The 26452-nt window shown below is 43.3% G+C and overlaps 1 protein-coding gene across 1 annotated transcript; it reads left to right on the forward strand.

Annotated features, from left to right (window-relative positions):
• The first annotated feature begins 18652 nt into the window (after positions 1 to 18652).
• On the forward strand, positions 18653 to 22115 carry nfil3-6 (nuclear factor, interleukin 3 regulated, member 6). The gene is made up of 2 exons (XM_030408595.1): positions 18653 to 18953; positions 19958 to 22115. The coding sequence occupies exon 2, from the start codon at positions 20061 to 20063 to the stop codon at positions 21267 to 21269; it is 1209 nt and encodes a 402-aa protein (XP_030264455.1). The 5' UTR covers positions 18653 to 18953; positions 19958 to 20060; the 3' UTR covers positions 21270 to 22115.
• Positions 22116 to 26452: the final 4337 nt, after the last annotated feature.

A 26452-nucleotide genomic window follows, 5' to 3' on the forward strand; every position in this document is an offset into this window, starting at 1 on the left:
CATGGCTACTAGAGAGAGTTTGGTTTTCTAATTCTCCACTGACAGAGGCAATCTGCTTAGCCCCAGCCTAAGCACCATCTGTTAGCCCCGGCGACTCCGCCAACAGAGGATGGACTTTCACTCTGCCCTTCCCGGCTCATATATCCCTGTGTTAATTGGCTGCTCTTCTCACCAGCCCACAAAACAGCAGGCAGGGCCAAGGTTTCGGATGTTAGGCCATTCTAACATGGCTTCCCTAAACATCCTCAATACAGATCCAAAATGTCAAAAGCGATGCCTTGAGTTTCGGATTGCTCTGATGGAACTTCTCGCAAGCTCACATGTCCTGTTTGTGTCTTGCTTTATTTGAATCCATCGTCATGGTGATCTCGCCGAATCCCTAATGGACGGGACAGCTGGATAACCTGACATCTTGGATCTCTGTGAGTTGTGGGTGAGCTGAAGAGACTTCTCCCCTTAAACTTTGCATGTGGCTTTATTTAAACAACTGGCTCAAAGAGAAAACAGTAATCAATATTTTATGATTACAAAAAAGGGCTAAATTAAGTACAGACAAAATGTTGTGTATTTCTACTTCTTTTCGACTGATCATCTCATGACCCCTGGTAATCATAAAAAAAAACCTACATTTGAATTGTTTTCCATACAGAGGAAATCCAGTGCTTTGTCAAATACTTCCTCGTATGTAAGCATTGTAACTCAAACAAATGATCTGTCCGCTGTGAAGACTTTGTATCATGTACCAGAAGAGGGCGGTATAGCCTTAATAATCGAGAGTGTTGGAGGGACAACTTGTCTTATTACATGACTCTGACCGCTACAGTCCCTTTTCAGCCAAAGTATGCAAGCATTTCAAGCGCCATATAAACAGCTTGACAGACAGAGTTGAAGTTTGGATGCAGATTTGAAGATAAGATTACAAAAAATGATTGTAGAACAGTAAAGCCTAGATCTTTTGACACAAACCGGTAACATGAAATGACTTCATCCAGGCACATGTATTAAGATTTGTTCATATTCCTGTCCTAAGGATTAGCAATACAACACCTCGAGGTCACCTCACAGGAAGGAAGTAAACATATGCTGAGAAAGTACAGCCGTTATGTAACCGTTGTAATTCATCCGTTGATGAGTCACGTATTTCACAGAACTGGAGCCACCGGCTACATTTATTATCACTTCAATGTACATTGAGATGAAGATAAAAGTTGCTCAAGAGAACATCTGCGTCATTTTCAGCAATAGCACGTGGGCGGCCATTTCTTCAGATGTTTGGCTCACACTCTGAGTCATTCGTGAGGGCTGTCATGTACCGAGCCCGTTACGACTGGGTGTTCTTTTTTAAAAAAAAAAGAAACCAATCTCTGCTCTGGTGGCAACACAAACAACACGTCAAGGAGATGAATCTCACAAGCACGTTATCTTTTTCAAACCGCGGTTGAATCACCAGCACTGGACACTCTTTCTGACAAACACAGTGAGGCAGAACAGGGGTGGAAAAAAAAAAAACTTCACCCATGGGGAAGAAACAAATCTGTTGAGGATGGATACTCCGGGACACATACTGTTCCCACATTTCCAAGAAAAATACTCATTTTAATTGCTTCATTCAGCCACAAACTGTTGGCAGTCTTACTATGCAAGCTTCCAGTCAGTAAAAAGCTAAAAAAAAAAAAAAAAAAAAAGGTTGACAGCTGTCCAAGAAATGAGAAAATAGGCCCAACAATACACTGACAGGGGGCTAAATGAAGGCAGTACTCTCCGCTCGGTGCTATTGTTGTATTTCACCCTGCCCCGAGTTCACAAATACCAAGAGCATTGTGAGTGGGAGCTGATGAGGGAATAGAACAGCGACAGCTCTGACATCACCACTCCTTCAGTGCCGTGCGATGGGGCTAGATTCGGCTCTGCACCAGCAGCAGCAACCTAACGCAGTGGACAGATGATGGATGACTCATTCTTTCCACCCACACGACTTCCTACCGTCAGGAGCCATCATCAAGGAACTCTCACTCGGCTCCAAATTAAACCCTTCCAGATACTTCTTACATTACTAAGGTCTCACTCTGGGGAGGGCTCAACATGTTGCTTGGACGCTACAGGAAACGGGAGAGATGCAGCAGACTCCACTGAAATGGTGGAGAAAGTGTGATTTGTTTGGTTTGAATCCACATATTTAGTCCCCCGAACAACACACGCTTCGAATCAGAGTGCATAGTAAGCAAGTGAGCCGGGGAGATGCAAAAAAGATTTAACTGTTGTAGCCTTATAGTGGATGGGAACAGATAAATGGTTGAAGTAGTTTGCTAAAAGTAATGTATAAAAGACTGCAAGTTAAACGAAAGTATAGAATGTTTGGTTTGCTAAATGTTGAAAGATTTAGCTAAAACTATTCTTAAACGTTGCAAAGAAGTTAGCTAAAATTATGGATAGATGACGGAAAGTTAGCAAAAAGCACAGAAGAAATGGTTAGCTCAAAGTGACTGTTACATTTGGCGAAAGCGTTACAGCTAAAAATAGGCTAATGGATAAATGGTTGCAATAGTCCATAGCTATAGTTGGTGAATAGCTTTTAGACAGCTTGAATCGTTTGCTAAAAATAGAGAGAAAACAATTTTGAAAGATTTGATGGATAAATGGTTAGAAGAGGTCGGCCTAAATGATAAACGGTTGATATTATAAGCTAAAGGCGATAGAGTTACTAGTATACTTGCTATCAGTGGGCTAATGGATAACTAGCTTGGCTAAAAGTATAGAATAAATGGTTGCGAGTCGGTTGAATGATAAATAATTGAATCAGCTAAAAGTAGGCCTTGGCTCATTATGGTTGAAATAGGCCTAGTAGGCTAAGAATGCATTAACAAAAGACCTGAACGTTGACAGTTAAATCGTCGGAAGAAATGTCGTAACCATACGCTCTTCGATACAATCTGCAGTGTTTGACATGATCCAGTTTAAAATCAATTGAGATGAACACATCTGGAACATCGGTTGGCGCTGATGAAGGGCCACTTCAGTACATCTCTCTGCTGGACAAAAGGTTGGGAATCCCTCAAACACACTACTTCAAGAAATACACCGCCCTGTGTGTGTTTACAGAAACTGTGCACATTTCATCATATTTTCTCACTCCGCTCCAGAGAGACGAGCTCTGAGTGTTTATCTTGCCCCTGCATCGTCTTGAATTACTGAAGTGAAATGAATGAATAAACATCGGGGTTGTGGGAGCATGAGGTAAGACCAGTACTCAACAGACCTCAGATGGCCCTGCTTTAGTTAAGCCATTGTCCTGAACAAACCCTTCCATTGGCTTTCTCACTCCCCTCCTCCTCTTCTCGCCTCCCGGCACTTTTCTTACGCACAATAAAAAACTCAGTTGTCTAATTCCACGATCACACATTACAGCAGCCAACAGTAATATAAAGAAGTCGCGCACGATAAGATGATGAGTGTGTTTGGTACGCGGCTACAATTCCTCTCTGTCTGCTTGTCTTGGGTTTTCTATTTTAAGACCCTTCTAGGTTACCCTGCTGCATTTTTCAGGAATCTCATTTAGCCATTTGTTCTGCATTGTCCTTGTGTATTTGGCCAAACACATTTCACAGGAGCTATGTAGTGTATAGTGTTGAAAGAGTTCATCAACTTCACACTGTCACTTGACTTGATCCCACCTTTGTACTACTGTTACTTCCACATATATGCCCCTCAAAGCCTCTTTAAAGATGGATTTATTGCACAATATCTTTTACGGATAACCAGGGCTATTACAGATGTGTAATTTCATTCTTCTTATTTTTTTTGTTTTTTTCCCCCAAAATACACGCTCAAAATACAGTTGTCCAGTACAGAGGAGTAAATTAAACTAATCAGTGAAAACTGTAATGTCCTTTTACAAAAAGTTCACATGTCAGATACTAATGTGAATTACATATTTTCACCTGCTGTTGGCTGTTTTACATGTGAACTCAAATTTTAACACGTGAAAAGAAATCAATTTCACCTGTGAATTGGACATTTTCACAAGCGAATGACATACTGTATATTTGAATGTGAATGAAACAGTCCAGTTGCCTAAGATATAGCACTTACAATATGCGTGTCTTGGATGACTGAAAACCTTCATCAGCATACATGAATGACCTCTTCTCATGTTGAAACGAAACATGCCACATAAAAAAATATTCATAAAAATGCTTCTTTGCGCGTGAATTCCACACTTTCACACATTTTCAAATGCATTTGGCTGTTTTCAAGCGTGAACTATAATCTTAGCGTATGAAAATACAGCGATGTCCGATGTGAACAGGACATTTTCCATAAGAGATTGTCCACGTAAGCGCTTTATATTTTCTTCTACACTCACTGGCTTGTTCAGTTGTGAATTAAAATTTCCCCAGTGTGAAAACATTTGGTTAAACTTACAGGGGCAAAGAAGTGGATATCAAAAAGCAATAAATGATGAAAAAAAAAAAAAAAAAAAACATCAAAAACCCAAAGTAACTAAACCTACAGAGAGAAACTGGGGTGGAAATTCCTCATGACTTGGCATGCCACAACAGCACAACCACGAGCTACTCTGTAATTCTGGCCATTCCAAAAGTAGCTGGCACTTAAAACCACAATCTGCTTCAATGACAGCGTAACTGATGATTTCAGAAAGTTAGCGATGAGGATAATTATTACATATAGTACAGCTTTTGCAGCCCTTAAGATCGACAGGTGCGTAGGAGAATAAAAATTGTCCACTTCAATTGCAATTGAGTTTAATGACAGCAACATTTCTGTACTTAGACCTTCATCGGGTTATCTTGGGACAAATCCTTTCCCTGAACAAGATTCTGATTTGTTAAATTTTTCCTCCTGCCCCTTGGCCACTGGCCTGGGCCGTTGGCTTTGGGCATCCGGAGCGGTTCACTTTGGGTTAAGCCCCCTCAGCCAATTGTTCAAAGCCCTTTTTGCATGGTTTGCCTCTCTGCTCCCATTCTATTTTAGGATTTAAAGGAATGACAGTATTCTTGCATGACTCTCTGAAAATCCTTTCAATCCACTGTGTGGAACACCACTGGGATTAGGATGCGGTCTGCGTTACATAAAAGTGAAGATCCTTAAACCAAAAAAGGGAAAGCCTCCCATGAGAGCGACTAGAACCACATTGGAGCTTTCAGCGTTGAGGTGGAAATTAGGTCTGTTGCAGAAACGCTTGAAGTTTCAAGAGGCGTCAACAGAATGGTTGTCAGACACATGTAAACTGCAGACAACACAACCGCCCTTTTTTTTGCCTCTCTAAAAGAAAATAACACAAAGACAGCCGATCAGTCATGTTTATGCTGTGAGAATCTAGAACAAATGAAAAGATTACTTGGTAAGTAGGATTAAGTCTTTTTGCATCAGAGCATATAGAACGTTACATAAAATATTAGAAAATACATCCAGCTTGGTTTCTGTGTCAGGATTAGGCTAAGACTTATTAAAGAATAAAAAAAAAAAAAAAAAAATGCAAGGTCAGGAAAAGTGCACTCTGCAGTACGCTGTGTTATTGTGGAAAGTTTCACCCGGTGGACTGGCCCGGCCTTTATATCGCTGCCGTAAATGAGGCTTTCATTGGAGACATCCTCGTTAAGTCGGTTTCATGGTTGAGGCTCTGACAGAAATAATTCAGACATAAGTCCTTACGTCACATCATAAATCTATCATCTACGCTCTGCTGTGTTCAAAACAATGATTTGAATGTGGATTTGAAAAGGAGATACTGTGAGCTTTGAGCCAAAGGGATTTCAGGAAACCTGACCTTAGTTGGTCACAGGAGCATGAGACTCACGCAACAAGATCCACGTCACGCTATGAAACACGCCTCACATAATAAAACCTGCTTCTTCCTTTTTTCTTTTTTTTTTTAGGAAGACCATGGCAGTTTGATGTGTCAGATGGAGGAGAAACCTTTGTGAGCAACAAAAAGCAAAATAAAGGAACAACCACGCAGTCTTAAATTTATCCCGTAACGTTAATGTCAAAGCTTTTTCAAAACCATCCTCGGAGCACAGAGGATGTTCCCCCCGAACGGAACAAAAGTGACGGACTTGATGTCAGACATTGTTTTCACTGAGTAAGAATCTCATTATGCAAGGGTTTCATGGAAAAATATACAAGTGAGTACTCTTAATCAAGATGCACTCTTATAACAAACCACAGGATTTGTTTCGTAACTAACCACTACACTATGAAAAAAAAAACCCTAACCCTCCTGAATGGTTTCAGGGTTAAGGCTAACGTTAGTAGCTCCGTCCTGCTCTTTTAATGGATTTGGACGACAATCAGATCAAGTGTTATTCCTAAACATACTTGCGAGGCTAACTAGCACTACACTTTCGAAAATGAGCACACAGGACGGCTGTGAAAGCTGATCATACTGCAGACAAAGCCAAGATCCAAAGTGCTGATTTATCCTTTAAAAGGGCCCAGTCAGCTGTATGTGTAGTGATGTGTTATTGTGTCAGTGAGGTGACAGGTCTGTCATAAAGCTTCAAGTGGTATTACATAAGATTGGAACTGCTTTAAAAACAACGATTAACAAAGGGAAAAAAAAAACAAAAGGGAAACACGAGTATCCTGTGTGATTTGTTTTTTTTTGTAAGTGGCACGCAGAGGGATTAAACACTCGGAGCCTGGGAAGTATACCGAGACGTAACAACATCGTTTATGATGTCGCATGTCTACTTTGGACATAATCTGCGCGACGCGGCTTTAGAGGGGTTGTGCCGCATTGTGTATACTACGTGTCATGGCAAAGGGCTCCGGAGGCCTGTGAGATTATCGAACAAACACACGGTGGCTCTCGGCGGTGGCGACATCAACATCTGTCCTAGTTCACGCAGTGAGAAAAACAAACAGCGTCGACTGTCTCTTCATGGGAAATGACTATCGAGCTCTGTTGCGATGGCCGCAGTTCAACAATGTCAAGCTCTGTGCCAAGGCTGCCTCGGCTGAACCTGAGCACTCAGGACACTGTGCCACTGTCATGCTGGAATGAACATTGCAGAAACTGGGCCATCTATATCTGTGCTACCCTCTGATTATGAACAGATTACGCAACCGCAAAGCATGCTTTACATAACCGGCTATGCACTCCTCTTCCGTACACCCGTTGTTCCCAAACTGAAGGATTGACCCCCCCCCCCCCCCCCCCCGCCCCCCGCCTCTGAGCTGACTGCCCGCCTGGCATCTAATCAAATATGTTATGTACCTCTGACACGTAACTCCTCCTTGCGCTGTGATTTATATCTGTTTTTGTTATGTACTGACGTTCATTATGACACCGATGTGATCCAGTGGCTGGATGAGATAAATGGTGTGTATACGCATATGAGAAAACTGCTTCTGGGAGGAATGTGTTTATTTAGTGTCCACAGAGTTATCTTAAATGACTGATAGTGCGGATAACATTGTGCCGTTACAGTGAATTTTTCAGTTATGTGGACAAATGAACACTCTTGTCTTGGTGAAGCAGAAAACCCCGTGTGACTTGCTGAATCTCCTTTTAAATCTTTTTGTCAAAATGAACTGTCCTAAACTTGCTTTTAGTGCTTGGGTTCCACAAAATGTCACACCTGAGGGACCGTCTGGAAATTATTAGCGGGGGGGGAAAAGCGTGTCAGAGGAAGGAGAGGGCTTTGTGTGCTTTGCTTTTCAGGAGAACTCATCTCAGAATAGTTTTTTTCTTCCATTTCAACATTTATTTGATTAAAAAAAATAAATAAATAAAAAAATTCAAATGCTAAAATTGAAGGTCAAATTGTTACATCACAAAGATGGCTTTTGTATTGATATTTGACCGTGAGCTCTTCGGAGGCTGTTATGTATAAACAACTCGAAACACTCTCAGCCAAGCGACTCGAGCATCATGTAACTGAAATGCCTGGCAGTCTGATTTCATTCCAGACTGGCTATAAACTCTTTCGAAAAAAGATTGGATGGATTTCTGTTTCCATTCAGATACGTTTCAGTAAACACATCTCATATTTATTCTTTATTGAATGGAATCCGGACTGGATGGTAACTGATGTGGTGTGTCTGTAATACTGTTTCTCTAACAGCTCTTCCAGAGAAGAGACGGCGGCTGTAATATTTACAGGGTTTTTTTTTTTCTGTTTTCCATGAACATATTTTAAGATACTGTGGTTGGTGGTTAAATTTGATGTTATGGTTGGTCCTGTTTGACGACTCCCTCACTCTCTGACTTATCATTGGATATTTCCTGAAGTTACAGCAACAGACAACCATATGAAATGCACCGAAACCTTGAGTACAAGTTCAGATGTCTTTGGGTTCGAACAATGTTGGAAACATTTGGGACAATGTAAATACACAACCCAACAAAGTATATATGACCAAGGTCTTTGTAGTTGTTTTTAATGCAGAGATGTTCATATAATGTTCACACGCTCTCGTTTTTCTACTTATAATTCTCTTTCTGTTTGCTTTAAATGTTTTACGTTATTCTATTTGAAAGCCAACGCTCGCCTCCGGTTTTACATAAATGACTTGCAAATACAATCCATTATTTTGTTCTGGCGCATTTGCATATCAATGCCGACTGTAATAAGCATACAGGGGAGCAACGGGGAGGGCTGCACGCTGGAGTGCGCTGCAGCTGCTCTGAATTCTGGGTCAAGAGAGGAAAACAAAAAAAACTTGTCATCATTATGTCACACAGCTCTCTGCTCCTCTAGACCACTTGAGGGTACAGCTCGACCCTGTCCCGCACGGTGTGAGTGATTATGACAGATCTTAGAAAGGACTTGCGCTTGTATGCTGTCCCCACATTTGTGAGCGTGTTGTAAAGATCTTCCTGTCAGTTCTTATCAATACTTCCACATTTCTCCCAAGACACATCCCCTCTAATATATGTAATTTGTTTTATGAGCACCCGCTACACCCCCCCCCCCCTCCCCAAATGATCAAAAGTGGTTGCTTTGGAAACAGCGTGACGTCTTTCAGAGCCCGAGAATAGAAACATGAGGAGGAAAGCAGGTCTGAGGCTCTTGGCTTCTGCCTCACAATTGGTCTGAGTGCCGTTCCAAATGTTTTTCCTCTAATGTGTGTCAGGGGCTAACGCTCGAGCGACGCAGACATTTTTGTGTGATTACAGAGCAGACAGCAGGGCGTGTGTTGTAACTGTGAGAGAGGTTACCTGCTGGTGGTTTCCCAGATAAAGAAAAACATCACCTGGCTGGTGGAGTTTTGGAGCAGATTGTGGATCACGACTGATGCAGTTAGCTGAGGAACGACTGAGACATATGATAAAGGGGAGCGTATATAAATGACCGCAGTGACAACACTCTATCAATAAACATATACCCGCATGCGCAGAGACGCACACACACACACACACACACCCCGCTTGTTATGAAACAGCCCCCCAAGTCAAACAATCTGAGTCATAGTCTATTTATAGCTACTGCAATACATCCCTCATGTGCATGAGCTGTGGATAGAGGCTTGGCTGTGTGTCTGTGGTATAGACAAGCTGTTACATAAACGCGTTTCCGCATACATGTCTCAGGGGAGCAGTGATTCACAGCATGAGCATGGGTCTCTTTTTAAACTGCAATTTTCTCCGTCACCGGCCAAGAAAAAATAATTATCAGGACAGCTAATTTCAGCTATACGTGGACTGCTTTTACGAATGTTTCTAGATATAGATTTGGAAGTAAGGCGCAGATTTTTGTGGGGAAAAAAGTGCTGACTTAACATTTAAGGAAATATGCTTCTTTACTTTCTTACGGTGAGTTTGATGAAAATATTGATAACAGAGCGCAAAGTGATAGTGAGCAGTCAGACGGGAAATAGCGGGGAAGAGCCTCGCTTTGTCTGGGAGTAACAGTATCTGCCTTTCAGCACCTGTAAAGCTCACCAATTAAAGCAGCTACAAGGAACTCTCATTTCTTGTTGATTCTGGCGGCCCCTGTGGACAAACGCCGTACGAGCACCACTGCCTTGGAGGTATGGCGCGTGAGTGCATTTGTTTCATAAGTGAGTGAAATAAAGTCCTGACGTATTTTTAACATGATTTTTTTTTAATACGAGTTAATATAAGTATGAGTTAATATATATTTGTTAATTTATGTAAGATTAATTCAATAATATGACGATGGTGAAACAAGGTTAACTTTGCTGTGGTGCCGTACCACCAGACTACAGAGTCCCTTCCATTCATCCTTAGCACTCCACCACATTTAAAATAGATATTTATATATATATATATATATATACATATATATATATATATATATGACTTATCCATCCCACAAGTTGTAATCTGACTCAGAGACAGGCATTGATAATAACTGTAAAAACCCTAAGAAAGAGATCTTCTTGCTAATGGTCTCTTGCATATGTACAGTAGGTCATATAGAGAAATCTGTATTAAATTCAGACCTTTTCATAACCAGCGGTGCCTTTGACATTTTATTCCACGTTTGCCTTAAGCATACAAAAAAACACATTGTTCCAGGAATTGTTAGCTAAGCTAAGCGACTGCTGGCTGTAGCTTCACATTTAGACACGGGAGCGGTATTGATCTTCTCTAAATCTCGGGCATAAAGCCAATGGTCATATTTTAAAGAGTAAGAAAACTTCTGTAAAGGGCAATGCTTCAACGGTCTACCTTTTAGTCCAAGTTCAAAAGTGACACAACAGAAGTTACAAGAACAGTGTGTATATAACGCAATGTGTTTGTGTAATCGTAGAAGGGATGGAGCAGAGCCAAGAGGGAGGGTAAACAGCTAACTTGATTTGATGTGATAAACATGTGAGGGGCTCAGAAGGAAGTTGTGTTTATTAAAAGACCCAGTTCCTATTAGTTAATATCTGATACGGACGAATTCAGCCACGGCCTGTCTTATCTTGTATAACGCCGGCTGATAGCACTCAGTGTCATCACATTACATAACGTTGTATACAGCAGGTGAAACGAGGTCAAGCTGGCATGTACTTTGATGATGCTGTGTTGGTGCAGCGCACTTCCCGCAGCACACTGTGTCACTGCGGAGGGATTTTCTCCTGAGCCAAATAAAAAGGAGACGTGAACAAAGGATTTTCTTAAACAACATCAGACTGCAATCAAAGCTCGGAGGATGAGAGGAGCAGACGGAAATCAAAAAAATATGCGTAGAAATGAAACGAAACAGGATCAGAGAAGGTGTCGAGGTGACAGGTGTCACTCAGCTGAAGGTGTTTATGTGTCCCGTCTTCCCGCGACAGCAAACTGTGTCAGCGGAGCCTCCTCCCTTCCCTGTCCTCCTCTCCGGACTTCCCTTGTGGTGTGCTTTGGAGTGTATTTTAAGCCTGTCCCCCTCCACCTCCTGTGGGGCACTTTACGTAACATGCCTTTGCCCATCAACTTTGACTAACGCCTCCCAGCCCATCCGTCTGACTCCCAGTGGCTGTTTTTCTAAAGCCGGTCAGCTGATGTAAACAGTCTTGCTGTGAGTCTTGTCTGTGCCACCCACTTGGCAAGAACAGGGCACAGATATTTATATCCACCCTGCTGCCCACCACCGCTGCAGACAGAATCCAGCCCAGAGCGGATGAATAATGAAGCGAGGCCAGAATGCAGAAGCGATACTGTCTGAGGCTCAGTAATATCACTCTGAAAGTATTTAATAAATGTTCAAGTTATAAACAGCTGAGCTCACTGCCAGGCTGGCAGAGCTCTCCTCAGGGAAACTTCGAGCATTGTTTAACAAGCACTATTAAAACACATTTACAGCCCTGCTACTACCACAAATGATCCGAAACAGAACTGTATTGTGTAATGCTGGGGTATTGTATGCCGACAGTTGATGTAATTTCCTAAAAATGACATTTTCTGGAAAGAGCTGCATAATGTGCTACTAATCATGGGGAAAGTACTGCCTGAGAATGGGATTCAAGTTAAGTTTGTTGTGTAATTGAGTTGTGCTGTTCCGTTGTTTGTGTTGTAAGCAGTTCAATCTTGAAATAACGTAATACATCTTGGATTGGAATGACTAGAAAAGGCTAATGACTAATGATGATTTTCACTATTGATTGTTTTATTCATTCATCGATTAACTGTTCTGTCAATCTAATGTAAAAATACATAAATAAATAAATGAATGAATAAAGGGAAAGTGTTTCATTTCCTGTCACATGCAAATCAGTTCAGTTCAATCAACTTACTAACGCTATAATCATGCACTACTGCTGCTAACCGGACGAGATGCAAAACAGACCTTTGCCATTTAGGCGAGAGGACTGCTTGGTTAGGTTCCAGAAAACATTGTGGTTTGGGCTTAAATAACTCCTTTACATAACTTTGGTTCAGAACGTTATTTACGCTATGTATGTGAACTTTAAATAAAATAAGTCAGCGTTGACTGTTGGTTTGACATGGGACACGGAGAGCAGTCTGCAGGGTTAAAGTCTCGAGTTTGTTTAGGCGAACATCCATCCCACACATAATAGCCTGCTCACACTGTTGAACTGTATGGATGTTTTTCTAAAAGAACAGGCTGGAATTTTGACACTCGTCCAAGGTTAGCTGACCTGTGGTGCACCGACTAAAAGAATTGCTGGGTTACCCTAGCATGCTAGGCCTACTGTTGGCTAACTTTGTGTCACGGTTTGAGGTGAAAACCTTGTTGATCCGTTCTCACAAGGCACACTTAAACATAGCTGGCTAACAACTGCGGAAACTTGAGCCTACCATTTGAAATCCTTTGTAATTTATCGAAGGAGGTCTTGATTTCAAAGAGAGGCGGATCCTCCCAGCTGCTAGCTAGTCAATCAAACTAAAGTCAGCTTCATGATTTTGTTAGAAATTGCTGTTTCTATCGCACGTTTCAAGGTCCCCAGAGGACTGATTTTTAATGAGGATATCAAGCTGTAAGATTGAGGCTGAAGCTACACGTCACATACTGATGGTTCGGAAACAATGTCGTATCAAGAAACCTGGATACAGCGTTGGAAAAGCACCCTGTTTATTTCTTTGAAATAGTGGCCCATGAAACATTATGATTCTATAGACTTTTCTGAGCATAAAATTATTTAACCTTGTGGCTCTTCTAGACTTTCCTAATTTTATAGGATTGAATGGATCAAGTTCTGATGGTGAAATGAGTCATCTTCGAGGGGGTTATGACGGTCAAAAAGATGTATCCACCATTTTACTGATGCTTTTCGTCAAGATGTAAGCTAATGGGAATAAGTCTTTTTGAGACCCCAATGCATCAAATGACAATGTGATACACAGCTTGGCCACTAAGACAGCTGGCTTTAAAGCCTGGTGCTCTTCCTGGGGTCTTGCATGGAAATACAACAACAGTAAATTGTCTGGTATGACAGCTATGATAGGGGTAACTCATAAGGTCAACCAGCTTTTTAAAGCAGTATTACTACATAGTAGTTGGTATTTCAGAACCTTATGACTCGGGTAAAGAGAAAAGGCTTTAAGCAAAACAACAAGTCAATGTGTTTGGCAAATACTATTTCAGGCAACTGAGAGAGATGCTTAATCTCAAGCTTTGCTTATTTTATGGATTCAGGAAGTGTTTAAATGAAAACGGCAGAATACAGCTGGTCCGTTAAAGTCCTCAGTTCACTCTTCCTCTAGAAATTTCTGAGATTAGGACAAAGCTAGCAAAACAAACCTTAAGCTTCTCAGCGACTCGTGACTCTAAACGTTTTATGTCATATCACATCATTATGTCTTTCCCTTATGTTGTGGATACTGGTTTTGAAGTTGCATGCAGTCAGGGTGAAAGAAAAGTCCTCAGCTCGCCTGAGACACGAGATGTTGTTTTGTAAGTTGAGACCACATGCTCTGTTTACACGGCTGTGTGTCCTCTTTTCCCTGCAGGTCAAAGCTACAAGGTGAGCCGTTCCATAACAGGGTCTGCTAGAATGTCGAGAATTCAGCTCGAACTTGGTGAACCTCCTCACGTGATGGTGTTTTCCCACAAAGTCAGGTGACTGCAAAAGACATCTTGTATTAGGCAATGCACAGGAACTGTAGGAAAAACAACAGATGTTAGTCTACAGTCACTTTTTAGTTACACAGTAACTGCAGAATCTACTTTATCTTTATCTTTACTTTATCTTTTGTGAACCTCTTATTGAACACGTCACCAGACTTTGAGAATTTGTGACTCGCGTTGAGTTAAGATCCTCTTTCACGGGCTAACTTTTTCATTTCCAAAGAAGCCCAGGAGAACATCACTTTCTCAAGTTAGATGTGTTACATACACATATTTCAAAAGCTGAACTGATGTATGGCGTAACTCACTTCCTCTTGCTTTAAACCGCCTCTTCTTTGATTTTCCTCATTTAGATTTAGGCCCTCTCTTTGCGCTCCAAGGCCCAGTAGCGGCTGTAGTTTAGAGGCGATTGACCAGTTGAGATGAAACATGGCGGCCAGAGTCAGCAGTGAAAACGAAATTTCCTCCACCTTCTAACTGAAGATGAACGATGAAATTCTCAATAATAAAACATTGATTTATGTTCCTATTGTAGGTGGAGTGTAATTTTAGTTATATTAAATATTTAACAGGCAGAACCAGTCTTTCCACTTAAGTGAATGCAATCTTCAGTTTTATAATATCCAGGTCGTGCCTCTCTCTGCTTCCATGATTGTCTTTTGAGTACAAAGGAACCTCCTGCCTATTTGGATTACGAGACCCACGGGTTGCCGGTGGCTTGCGAGGCCAACAAGCTACCAATGTCATCTCCCAATCTATCACTTTATGAGCGTGCCTGAAGGCAGCAGCCTGGCTGGCAGATTGGCCCACTCCATGAAATACAATCAGCACACGATTCGTTTGCTGTTTGTGCCAGCAATCTATTCTTTTGAGAGGAAGTTCATAAATCCTGAGTGACTCATGATTGCATGTATAGTTTAAGCAGCTTGCGTGCATAGTGTGAGGTTATTGGCACAAAGGATGGAGAGTCCATGCAGTTAATGGAGAATCTGATGCAGTCCAGTTTTAATCTCCGTCCTCCTCTGCACTCAGTGACGTAGCTAAGCTGCTATTTTATGCACTCTGATGTTTTTCCTCCAACCAAGAGGCCTTTGAGGATCAGATAATATCAATCAGCTGCACATAGAACTAGTAAATTATCATCTTCTGTGCAAAGAGAAGGAAATGTATAGAAATATTGCAAAATTACAAGCTGTGGTAGCAGCGTCTGAAATGACTGTTATTATGGAATATTTTAAGACACACAATTTAAATACCTCATCTATAGTTCATTATGAATTCCAATGCGTTCATCATGCTTTATCACTGCACTTATAAGCACACAATGCTTTCTGATGCATTATTGTAGAGACTTTAAATAAGGCAGACATACATAATGTATGATATGCAACGACGTGAGTTGAAGTTAAGAACGCAAGCCTGTGAATACTTTTCCATCCGTCTTTTCCCGTCTCTATTCCAGCAGTGCTCGCACACCGTTCAGTTGGCGGCGAGTTTGAGCGAGAGACTGAACGTTAAAGGCGTTGAAAAAGTAACAGAGGTTGGTTCTATGCTCGTCAGCTGCCTGACCAGCGCTGCACACCTGCAGCTCTCAACAGCGATGAGAAAGACGTTTCACTCTTTAGATTCTACCATGTGTCTGCTTTAAAATGTAATGGACTATGAGTTAAGACCAGTTTTAACGTCTTCTTTTTATTAGGGGTTTAACGAATTGGATCACATGTCTGAATGAGTGAGCTTCAGAGGAGCTGTCAGGTGGATTTTCTTACCTTTGGACAGAGCGAGGCTGACTGGTCACCTCTGTTCCCAGTCTTTATGCAAAGTTTTTCTCATCAACTGTAAGCGATAACTTCATATCTATCCTACAGAGCTGAGAATTGATCCTCTCATCTAACTTTTTGCAAAAAAATGTTTAGAACTATTCTAATAAATAATAATAAGATGAAGAAATAAGAATATTTTCAAGAAATCCAGACTATGCCTTTTATTTTCTTTTAACTCTATTTAACGTGTTGCTGTCATTAATGACAACAACCCATTAGAAGTCATATAGTTTAACCGAACCTGGGAGGCTTGTTCATTTTATTCAACATTCATGTGGAAAATCCCCATTTACAGTCTTGTTTGGAGCCGCTATTGTACTGTGACTGCGCAGTCACTAGCTTCTGTGTCTCTATCACAAACCAAAGGTGATCAATCAGTTAGGGACAAGGGGCTCAGAGTGTATCTCTGTCCACTTGAGCATGTTTGCTCAGAGGGTTTACATATATGATATGATACAGTACATGCAGGTCACTGTCTCCTGTGAGCACACAGAAGCACAGGTACTCACTGTAAAACCAGAGGTCGCTTAAGGTTTTATGGCCAAAGCCCTCATGCTGCTTTCACACTTGCCACACCGGGCCACGTGTTGCTCGCAGCCCAGCATGCAGGTGTAGGTGGTGCAGGCCATCAATGCACGCACACACACAACACACAAACACACACACACACACACACACACACACACAAACACACACACACATTGTGGTAAGGTATGTAGTTATCTCCTTAGCTCGAGGACTCTAGGAGTACAGAAGAACCAATCATGCATTGGAGTCGCAATGAGTCAGATGTTGTGTAATGCACAGGATAGCACTCAGATAAAGAGCTGAACCCTTGACATGTGTAACCATGGAAGTGCTGTCAAAGCCAACAGACAAAATGTCAAATGTTATTCAATTTGTTTGCAAATTATTACTCATCATGCGTTATTATGTAACTTAAACTATACATATGTGTGATTTTTAGTATGTAACATGTATAATTCTGTAAGGTGTGAGACTGAAGACTATGTGTCCTCACTGAATCTTAATGATACCTCAGACATACTATTTATACTATTTACACTTCTGTGTCCTGCAGTGTCCTAGTAATTTCCTAGAAAACAACTGGTATCACTGTATACTGTAATGAGGGTTTCCCGGAAATGACTGCATGATGTGGCTTAAACTATAGAGAAAACGACACAGTGTTAAAATGAGCACATTTCCTTATCCTCAAAAATCCTTACAATCTGCTCATGACACACATGACCAGACTGACCTAGTTACAAGGCCCCCGGGCAAAAATGTCCACCCCCCTCCCGTCTTCCCTTTGAGCAATGTGTATGCACCCTGTCACCTCCACAATCACACCTTGTGCAACAACTAATCCTATGCTGGAAAAGCCCTCTGTTTCTGGGTAATTGTGATTATTTTACACAGACATCGCAATGCTATTTATGATTAGTGGGAATGATCATTTTGGCCTCACATTTTTTTTTTTATTATTTAAAGAACAAAAAACTATGAAATGTGACACTTGTTGGGGCCTGTACCAAACAAACATATTTTGTTACACATGGACAACAACTTTGTAGGTCAGAGCTTCTCAACGGTACTTTCAACAATATTTTGGTTAATTGTGCTGCGCTGCAAGCACTGTCATTCCTTTTTTTTTTTTTTTTTTTTTTAACTCAGGGACTTGATTTGGTTGATGTTTTACTTTAGTGGTTCAAACACCTCCACAAATTTGCTTCGTAAAGTTACCAAAAAATTGTTATCATGCAGTGAATCTGAGTCCTGATGTGCGCAGGACTCACTCCAGTTATGGATATTAACCCTCGTGTTTTGTTGAAATTGGTTTCCCTTCCTGATTGTTTGCAGTCTCACACCTAACTGCAGTATGCAGAAGACATTTTCATCAGAAAAGAAAGAGCTTCATTGACTGTTTATAAGCCTAATATAAGCAAACTGACCATGAAAATTCATACTGTTTTACAGTTTTCTTTGGACCTTGCTTTCCACTGAGAACAGCTTGTTTATTCAGTTATGGCAAAACATTTTATTTCTGAGTTTGTTTGAGTGCCTTTTTTAATAGTGTAAATATTACACTTCTGAGTTTGAATTTCCTTTGAATTCTCCTACATAACTCCCCTTCAAACCTGATTACAATCCAGTATGGAGATGAGTACTGAAGACGTACGTTTTTCCTTTTCCACAAACTGGGCATGCACATTTCATGAAATAAACAAAGAAACAACAAAGAAACCTTTTATGTGTTACATGTTGTGATTGTGATGCGTGAACAAAAATAAATTGGTTATGTTTGCCATGAAGTCATTCGCAGACAAAGACATGTAAAGCAAGTTATCGACCACAGTGTTGATTATGAAGAAAAACAGAAACAAAACAGAAAATCTCAACAGCTCCATTATCCGGATTCGGGAGATGACATGCTGCTCCAAAGTGTCCTGAAAATTAGTGTCACCAAAAATCACAGTCACGGCTGTGATGGACATGTCATCAGTTGAAGAAATCTGCTTTATAAGCACATAACTCCTCCAGTATCAGGCTGGTGGGAGAATGCAAGAATGATCTGGGAGGTATGTGATTAGAGCTGTTACAGAGTTCCCAGCATGTAATGTGAGTTATGTGCCTCTCCCGCAACAGTGACTCGCAGTAACTGTCTCCTCATGGAGAGAGGCGCAACATTACCTAATTGTTATCCTGCCAGAGGGGGCGGGGCGACGGAGGTCAGATGATGACGATGGTGGCGGTGGTGATGATGATGATGATGATGATGATGATGCCCGGACTGCTGTGTTCTGAGGCAGCCGATAGGAGCTCTCCCTTTGGATGGCGGAGGGGAGGGAGGGGGAGGGCTGTCACAGAGGGAGGCGGTCCCAGAAACACACACACAAAAAGGGCCCCAGCTGGTTCAAGTGAGGATAGGGACCGTCCTGAGCTGAACTCAACGTTACAAATAGGAGCTGCGGTATTCCAAGTGGAGCAGAGTGGAGGTGCGCCACACCGATGGTAATATTAAGTAACAGCGCCGAGTGGAGCCGCAGTGTGAGAGCGCAGAGAGACGCGGAGGACAGCGATTCTTCCTGAAGCGGACCGAGAGACGCGTGGACCACTGAGCATTTCTTCACAGGTAAAAAAAAACAAAACAAAAAAAACGAGCTTTTTTAAAAACCGACTTTTTAGGATTTTGATTTCTTTCAAAAGTTTCTGTTGAATTTCTGACGCTTGAATGTCATTTCGCTAAATGAGACAACAGCATGAGAGATGGTACACGAGAAGAGGCGCACACCTCTGATCACAAATAGCCTTTATAACTCACTTTACATGACATAAATGTTGACAAATACAACTGTAGCTCAACAGCGTTTTACTCCTGTATTCAGCTGTTATTTCAAGCTGATGTTGGATAAGTTACTTCTTTTTTTTCGCTCGTGTTATTCCTTATACTGTATTTTACTTTCTATAGACCTGAAGGAAAAAAAAAAAAAAAAGATCTGGTCTAAGTTTTTTATTTTATTATTCATTCATCCATCTATTTATTAAATAAATCATCTAAGACACAAGTTGCAAACTGTTAAGGCTAAAACTCTTGTCGATCGGCTGGTGATGCTGCAGAGAGTTACAGAACAGTCGGGTCGGCTTACACATTTAAATGCAGCCAACAGGAGATCAGCCTGTTCCTGTCAAACATGTGGGTCAGTGCTGGTGGAGCGAGTAAAAACTCCAGACCGGAAACCGATCATGAATGACTCGAATTGGCCTAAATAAAGACACAGGTAGAATATGACGAAGGGCCAGGAGCGCCCCGAAGATGAACCCATAAGTAGGTCTGCAAATGTAGGTTATGATCCAAACAGATTAATGTCGCACGCACAGTAATCTAGATCACTTCATCTTGCGTTCAAAACGGGTGCTGTATGATCATATTGATGTTTAAAGTCTGGCATGGCGGCTCAGTTTTGTCTTTACAACACCTAGTGGCCCATATTGAATGTACAATGAGGCTGGCAAGGTTATGGTACAAGTCGCTCCCGTTTTATTGGAGAGATGTAATGGGGTTACATAATATTGTGTTGTAATGGCTCTTGCGTAACCGCTAAATCCCTCTTCTTCTCCCTTCGCTTTGACCACCAGGTGGCACTGTTGCTGCATCCAGAGCGTCCAGCCAGCACCCAGCACCACACAGCTCTCCGCTCCTGAAAACAAGGAAAGACCCACCTAACCTCTGACAGGCGTGATGTTTGAGGAGGAGGTCCAGCCAATGAGGGGGCAGCAGGAAGTGTCAGTGCTCCAGTCTCTGGACTCACCTGCAGCGGTCAGCCCAGGAGGAGGAGGAGGAGGAGGAGGAGGAGCAGGAGGGCCGCTGTCCTTCACAGATGAGGCTGTCTCCATCCTGACCTCCAGCAGCCTGCTGGCGCGCTCCCTCCTGGGTCGCCCCTCTGCCGTCAAACGCAAAGAGAGCCCTTCTTCCAGCATCCGACGCAAGCGCGAGTTCATCCCTGTGGACAAGAAGGACGAGGGCTACTGGGACAAGAGGAAGAAGAACAACGAGGCAGCTAAGCGCTCGCGAGAGAAGCGCCGTGTAAACGATATGGTCCTGGAGGGCCGTGTTCTGGCCCTGCTGGAGGAAAACGCTCGCCTCAGGGCCGAGCTGTTGGCTCTCAAGTTCCGCTTTGGCCTGGTCAAAGACCCCTCCAACGCCCCCATTCTGCCCCTCACTACAGCTCCTCACCACACCTCTCAGACTATGACTCCACACTATTACCTCCACAGAGGCGATGCAGGCCTCCCCAGTTCCTCAGCCTCGCACACCAGCAACCAGACGGGCCAGCCGAGCACCAGGGGCTCCAGGGACGGCGGCAACATGTCGGAGGACTCGGGGTTCTCTACGCCAGGTGGCTCCAGCGTGGGCAGCCCGATCTTCTTCGAAGACCGGCTGAGCGACCACGGGAAACTATCGCCACACAGGGCGGAGGAGCTGGGCTACGACCTCCACCACTCCCCCGCCGATGTCCACCACACCACGGGCAAGCTGGACCAAGCCGAGACGATGAAAAACCTTCCGCACAAGCTACGTTTCAAGACGCCCGGCAACGGGGACACGGGTGATGCCGCAGGGGACAGACGCAGCCCCGCGCTGTCGACAGCGGGGCGGGAAGGTCCCAGAGAGGCCCCTAAAGGACTGAGTGGAGGTGACACCGGAGCAGGGCACTGCACCGGCACCTGGCTCCAGCAGCTGGAGGGGGAGGAAGGCAGGAGGGGGAGACAGTCCCCTCAGTACAGCGCCTCGGCCGGCGCCTGCAGCCTCCAGCCTCCTCTGATGCAAGGACAAACTGAGGTCCACGGCGAGAACATTCACCTGAAGTCTCAGCTCAACTCTCTGAGCGTGGAGGTGGCTCAGCTGAAGAAGCTTTTCACAGAGCAGCTCCTGGCCAAAGTCAACTGAGGAGCGCTTTGCCAACGGCTGGACTTTTACGGACAAACAAAGAGTTGCTGTCAGTGAGCCTAGAAGCACAGGACTTTAAAAACCCAACCCTCAAGTCTAACAAACTTTTAACAATGTTTCGTTTTTATTTTAAAGACTGTATTATACTGTAATAAATGTCTATAAACATTCATCTCATAACCCTCTGTTTAAAAAACAACAATCTGTACTACTGTTGACTGTCTGCTAGTTTCTCAACTCCATACACTGTGACGACAAAAAAAAAACATACACAACCTAACACTGTTTACATCGCTCATTACAATGCAAGCCTGGATTTACGGCCTCACACAACAAGTTTATGTGGCTCCGACGCCACATTCAATTCAATTGGAAGCGAGCCAGCAGTTTGTGAACACACTGAGAAGGAGGAAGTGTTTGCAGTATTGTAGCTGAGAGCGGTATGACTTACTGCACAGGTTTTCCCACCGCTGAGACCGGTCTGTCAACACAAGCAGAGACAGACAGCAAATACACACAGAAGTCAAACCAGTCAAATCAGCCATCCTAAAACCTCTCGCGGTCTGAACGGCTTAAAGAAAGCTCTGTTCTGCCTGGCACCCCAAACACACGTCTAGGCTTGTTTGTCATTGTAATGGGCCACACGGTCAAGAAGCTCCTTTTAGACATACTGTAACGTACTGTTTCGGTGTTCAGCATCTCACTCTAGTCCCCGCTCACGCCCAGTTTGAACACGTTTTTATTACTGTCATGTTGTCTGTGCCGAGGTGATGACACACATTTAATGTCTGCTGTCTTTCTGTACATTTTTCATATTAAAAAATAAAAGACATATGAAAGATTCAACATCGTGCTGGTGAGTCGATCCTTACTCGAGTGGGGGGGGGGGGGAATCAAAGGTGCTATCAAGTTGCATCATGGGAGGTGTAGTTCGTTTGATCTCGAGCCATACCAGAGAACAAAAGTAGCTTTGATTTTGACTACTCTTTTTTTATAAATACTTCTCTTGTGAGTCATATATAACCACCAACTGTAAAACCCGACGGAACAATGACAAACTGATGTCTCTTAAATAGCGCGCAGCAGTAAAACCAAACATAAATAGAGCCTGGAGTCCGGATATCACAGATAGTGAGAGAGTAAGTGAAAGAGAACAAGAGATGGGTAAGGCTTGGGCTGACAAGTGCTGACAAATGCAGGCGCTGAGTAGAGGAGTTGAGCACTTGGCAGGGATGTCTCCCACAGTCCCTGCAGGCGTCAAGACAGCCTGACAGACAGAGACGGAGACAGAGACGGTGGGTGTGTCTGCCATTACTCAACAGTTCTGCTAGAAACCTTCAACACACCAGAGCCTCAATTATAACAGCGGGAGGGGAATTCTTGTCATTGAAGAATGGATGGCATGATTTGGATGGGGCCACATTCAGTCACATTCAGATTCCAGCGGTTGTTTTCGCAACACGCCTATTGTCATCAGACATTTCGTGTCACGGCGCCCAAATTTCTATACAGTTTTAGGTCAACTCGAAATCAGTCAGCATCCATTCGCCTTCCCCTGGTCGGGAATGTGTAAAGATCACGCTGCTTCAGAGTCAGCAGGGGGCAGCAAAGACAACATCTTCAGCGTCGCCATGGAGCCCCTGAGTCTGCTGTTTCAACACCGGCCACAAGATATGAATCACGCAATGGATCACTGCGATCTGTATTGTCCCTGCAGGTTAGCAAGTTAATGAGCATGGAAGATGAGTAATAGTTAAATCAAGCAACTGTACACGTGATTTTCTTGTGGGTGCATATGCAGGCGGACACGTGAGCAAGCTGACGCTCAGGCCTGAAAAAGGTCAACTGAATTTAGAGGAGAAAAAAAACAGTTCGATGCAATGTATATGTCACTAATTCAGGTCATTGCCATTTTATTGTGAGAAATCTTCCTAATAATCTATTCAGCTCGGTATGTTTAATCATCATTTTGCCACTAGAAAGATGTTTTCACTGCTCATGCGTAAAAGGTTTACATTTTATCTTTTGATACCTTTTCAAAAGGACTAAAGTGATTCATGCTGTAATTAGATGACCTGTTTGCAACTCCCCAAGAATTTAGAAACGTAAACACTCATTTGTGGCTGCAGTTCTTCTCCCCCCAAAAATTATTATAAGAGCAACATTTTTGCAAGTATAAACAGGCTGCGAGTAAATTGGACAAGCCTGTGGTGAAATGGAGTGGTAACAAGGTAGAGGCGAGGCACGCGCTGCAGGTGTGGAGGTGAGGGAAAGAAGAGAGTCTGATTTAATGAATCTACTGCAACATGCTGCTGTTACGCTTCCCTTTCTCACTCACATCCCATGCATCCATAAAAAAAAAATCCCCACAACCCCCTCATCCCCCACCCCATGTCCTGTTCCCCCCACCTTTTTTTTCCCTTTTTTTCCAGTGAAAGGATAAAGCCTGTTGCTAGGCAGGCAGTGCGACAGTTGCCATGGGAACGCTTGCAGACATAGCTGGAAGGGGGGAAAAAAAAAACGTTGGGCAGGGTAGGGGTAAAGGATGGGGTGCAAAAAGAGAGGGAGCGATGCGGAGACGGAGAGGGTGTTTTTTTTATGGGGGGAGGGGGATCCAAGTTCACGGCCGATGCCTCTGTGCTGTTTGTCTCCTCCGGCTAGAGGAGGGAACAAAGAGGTGCAAAGGAATGGTGATTCATATTTAGTTCACATTTGAGGCGCCACATTCGGGGTTGCCCTCTGATAATGCAGTGTCACGGGACGGAGTTGTGAAGTGGATTCTGGAATGAATGGACGGAAGGCACCACGCACATCACCTGCTTTGTCTCTTTTGAGGTGCAGGGAACCAAATCCCCCCGAAAAGTCAATCCCACTCAGTGCTCAATCGCAATTATCACCTGATGAGGTGAAGTGGATACTGAACAGTGAAAAGAGATGGCAGCAGCAACTTGACAAATCTGGACTGAGGGCTGGCTTTAACACCCTATAATAGAAAACCAAATCAAGAACTGGCAAAGACGTCACTTAGCATAATCGAGGCAGGCAGTTATTTAGCGCACTGAACGAATTTGCAGCACAAGAACAAGAGAGTACTGCGGTGCCAAAGGTGAAAAGTCTTTAATATCCTTCAAGGGAGAATACAATTATACCAAGTGAATGCTTCGACTAAAGCATTTGACTAGCACCAAATGCACTAATGTTACTGTAACAAGGTTAGATGTGGAATATTCACACATCTTTGTGGAAAAGGATAACTGAGAAAAACAACAAGAAATCAAGGGTGATGCATCACCCTCAATAATCATTCCCAAACAACACAACAAAACAAAACTGAATGTAACAGAGGGCATTTATTTGGGATTATTTTCCATTATATTCTGTATCGTCTTTGTGGTTTTTGTATTGTTTTGTGGTTTGAGGTTGAGCCTGTCCTCATCGGAAAAACATCCATACAGGTTGAAAAATGAAAGCAGCATATCATGGCCCATGTTGACCTTCGACCATCAGGAGCAGTTTGGGGTTCGGTATCTTGTCCGGGGACACTTTGACATACAGACCAGGGGAATTGATGCAGGGCCCTTCCTATAACAAGACGCTGGCTCTACCCCTGAGCCACAGCCGCCCCATAATGGTGGCTGTGGCTATGGATATGGCTGCAAAGGAGGAACTGAGGACAATTAGTAAAAAGAATGACAAGTCCGTTAAGTGAGGTGGTTGATAATCTATCCAGAGTTTAGCCAGAGGAGCTGTATGTGTGAACAGCGAGTGGGCATGTCGATGAAGTGTAATCTTCCACGTTAGTGCTGGTTTAATCAATGTACACTGGGACACGGCATTCAAACTGCTCATCGTCAGAGTTCTGCAGAACATCGGGCCAACTGGAAATGTTGCAGCTGTCTTGCTTTCTTTTATGTATTACTTCACACACTTTTGTTGATGCTTCAATTCTGCATCTGCGAGTAGCACTGAGATCAGCGCAAAAAACAGTCATCCCCACAGAGCGGTCTCCTACCCAGACACTGCCCCCTGCCCAAACCACACAAAGTGTTTTCAATACGTGTGAACACGTCTGACATGGACAGGCTCCTGTTGTGGGCTGCATGAGTGAACAAGAAAATGTAGACGATACCCTGATGTAATTCACTGGATAATGTCCTGAGTTCATATGTCAAAGCGGAACCAGTATCTGCTCCTTTGTGGGAGGAGGAACAGGAGGAGGACAAAATGACCTCCAACAGGCTACTGCTGTTCATGTTTCTGACCAAACGGTCAGAAACCGACTCCATGAGGGTGGCATGAGGGCCAAATGTCCTCTAGTGGGACCTGTGCTCACAGTCCAGCACCATGCAGCTCGATTGGCATTCGCGAGAGAGCAACCAGAGTTGGCCGGTCTGCCAATGGCGCCCCGTTCTCTTCACAGATGAGAGCAGGTTCAAACTGAGCACAGGTGACAGGAGTGAAGGAGTCTGGAGATGCTATGGCGGACATTGTGCCGCCTGTAACATCATCCAGCAGTTTGGCGGTGGGTCAGTGATGGTCCTTGAAGGGTCGCACAGACCTCCATGTCATAGACAATGGTAGCCTGACTGCTGTTAGGTACTGGGATGAGGTCCTCAGTGAAGTTGTCAGAGCTTACACTGGTGCAGTGGGCCTGTGTTCCTCCTGGTGCAGGACAATGAGTGTGTAGAGAGTTCCTGAATGATGTGGGTACTGATGGCATTGACTGGCCCTCTCATTCCCCAAACCTAAATCCGATTGATCGCTATGTGTCGTGCTTCCAACGCGGCCAAGTACCAGCACTGACTGTCCAGGAGCTCACTGATGCCCTGATCCAGGTCTGGGAGGAGATCCCCCAGGACACCATCTGCCGACTCATGAGGATCATGCCCAGACGTTGTCGGGAGCACACACAGTCACGCAGGGACCATACACACTACTGAGTCACTTTGTGAGTTGCCGTGATAAAATTCAGATGGATCAGCCTGTGATTTAAATGTCTTACATTGATTTTTGGTTTGATTTTGAATCCAGCCCTCAGTGGGTTAATGAGTTTGGTTTCCATTGACTTTTTTTTTTTTTTACACCATTTTGTTCACAACAAATTATACAATGTACATCAGAGTGATCCCTTCATTTTTATGAGCGGTATATTTTGTGAAAGTACCAATATTGTTGCAACGAAG

The sequence above is a fragment of the Sparus aurata genome, chromosome 23 (genome assembly GCF_900880675.1).
Source record: "Sparus aurata chromosome 23, fSpaAur1.1, whole genome shotgun sequence".
Lineage (NCBI taxonomy): Eukaryota > Metazoa > Chordata > Actinopteri > Spariformes > Sparidae > Sparus > Sparus aurata.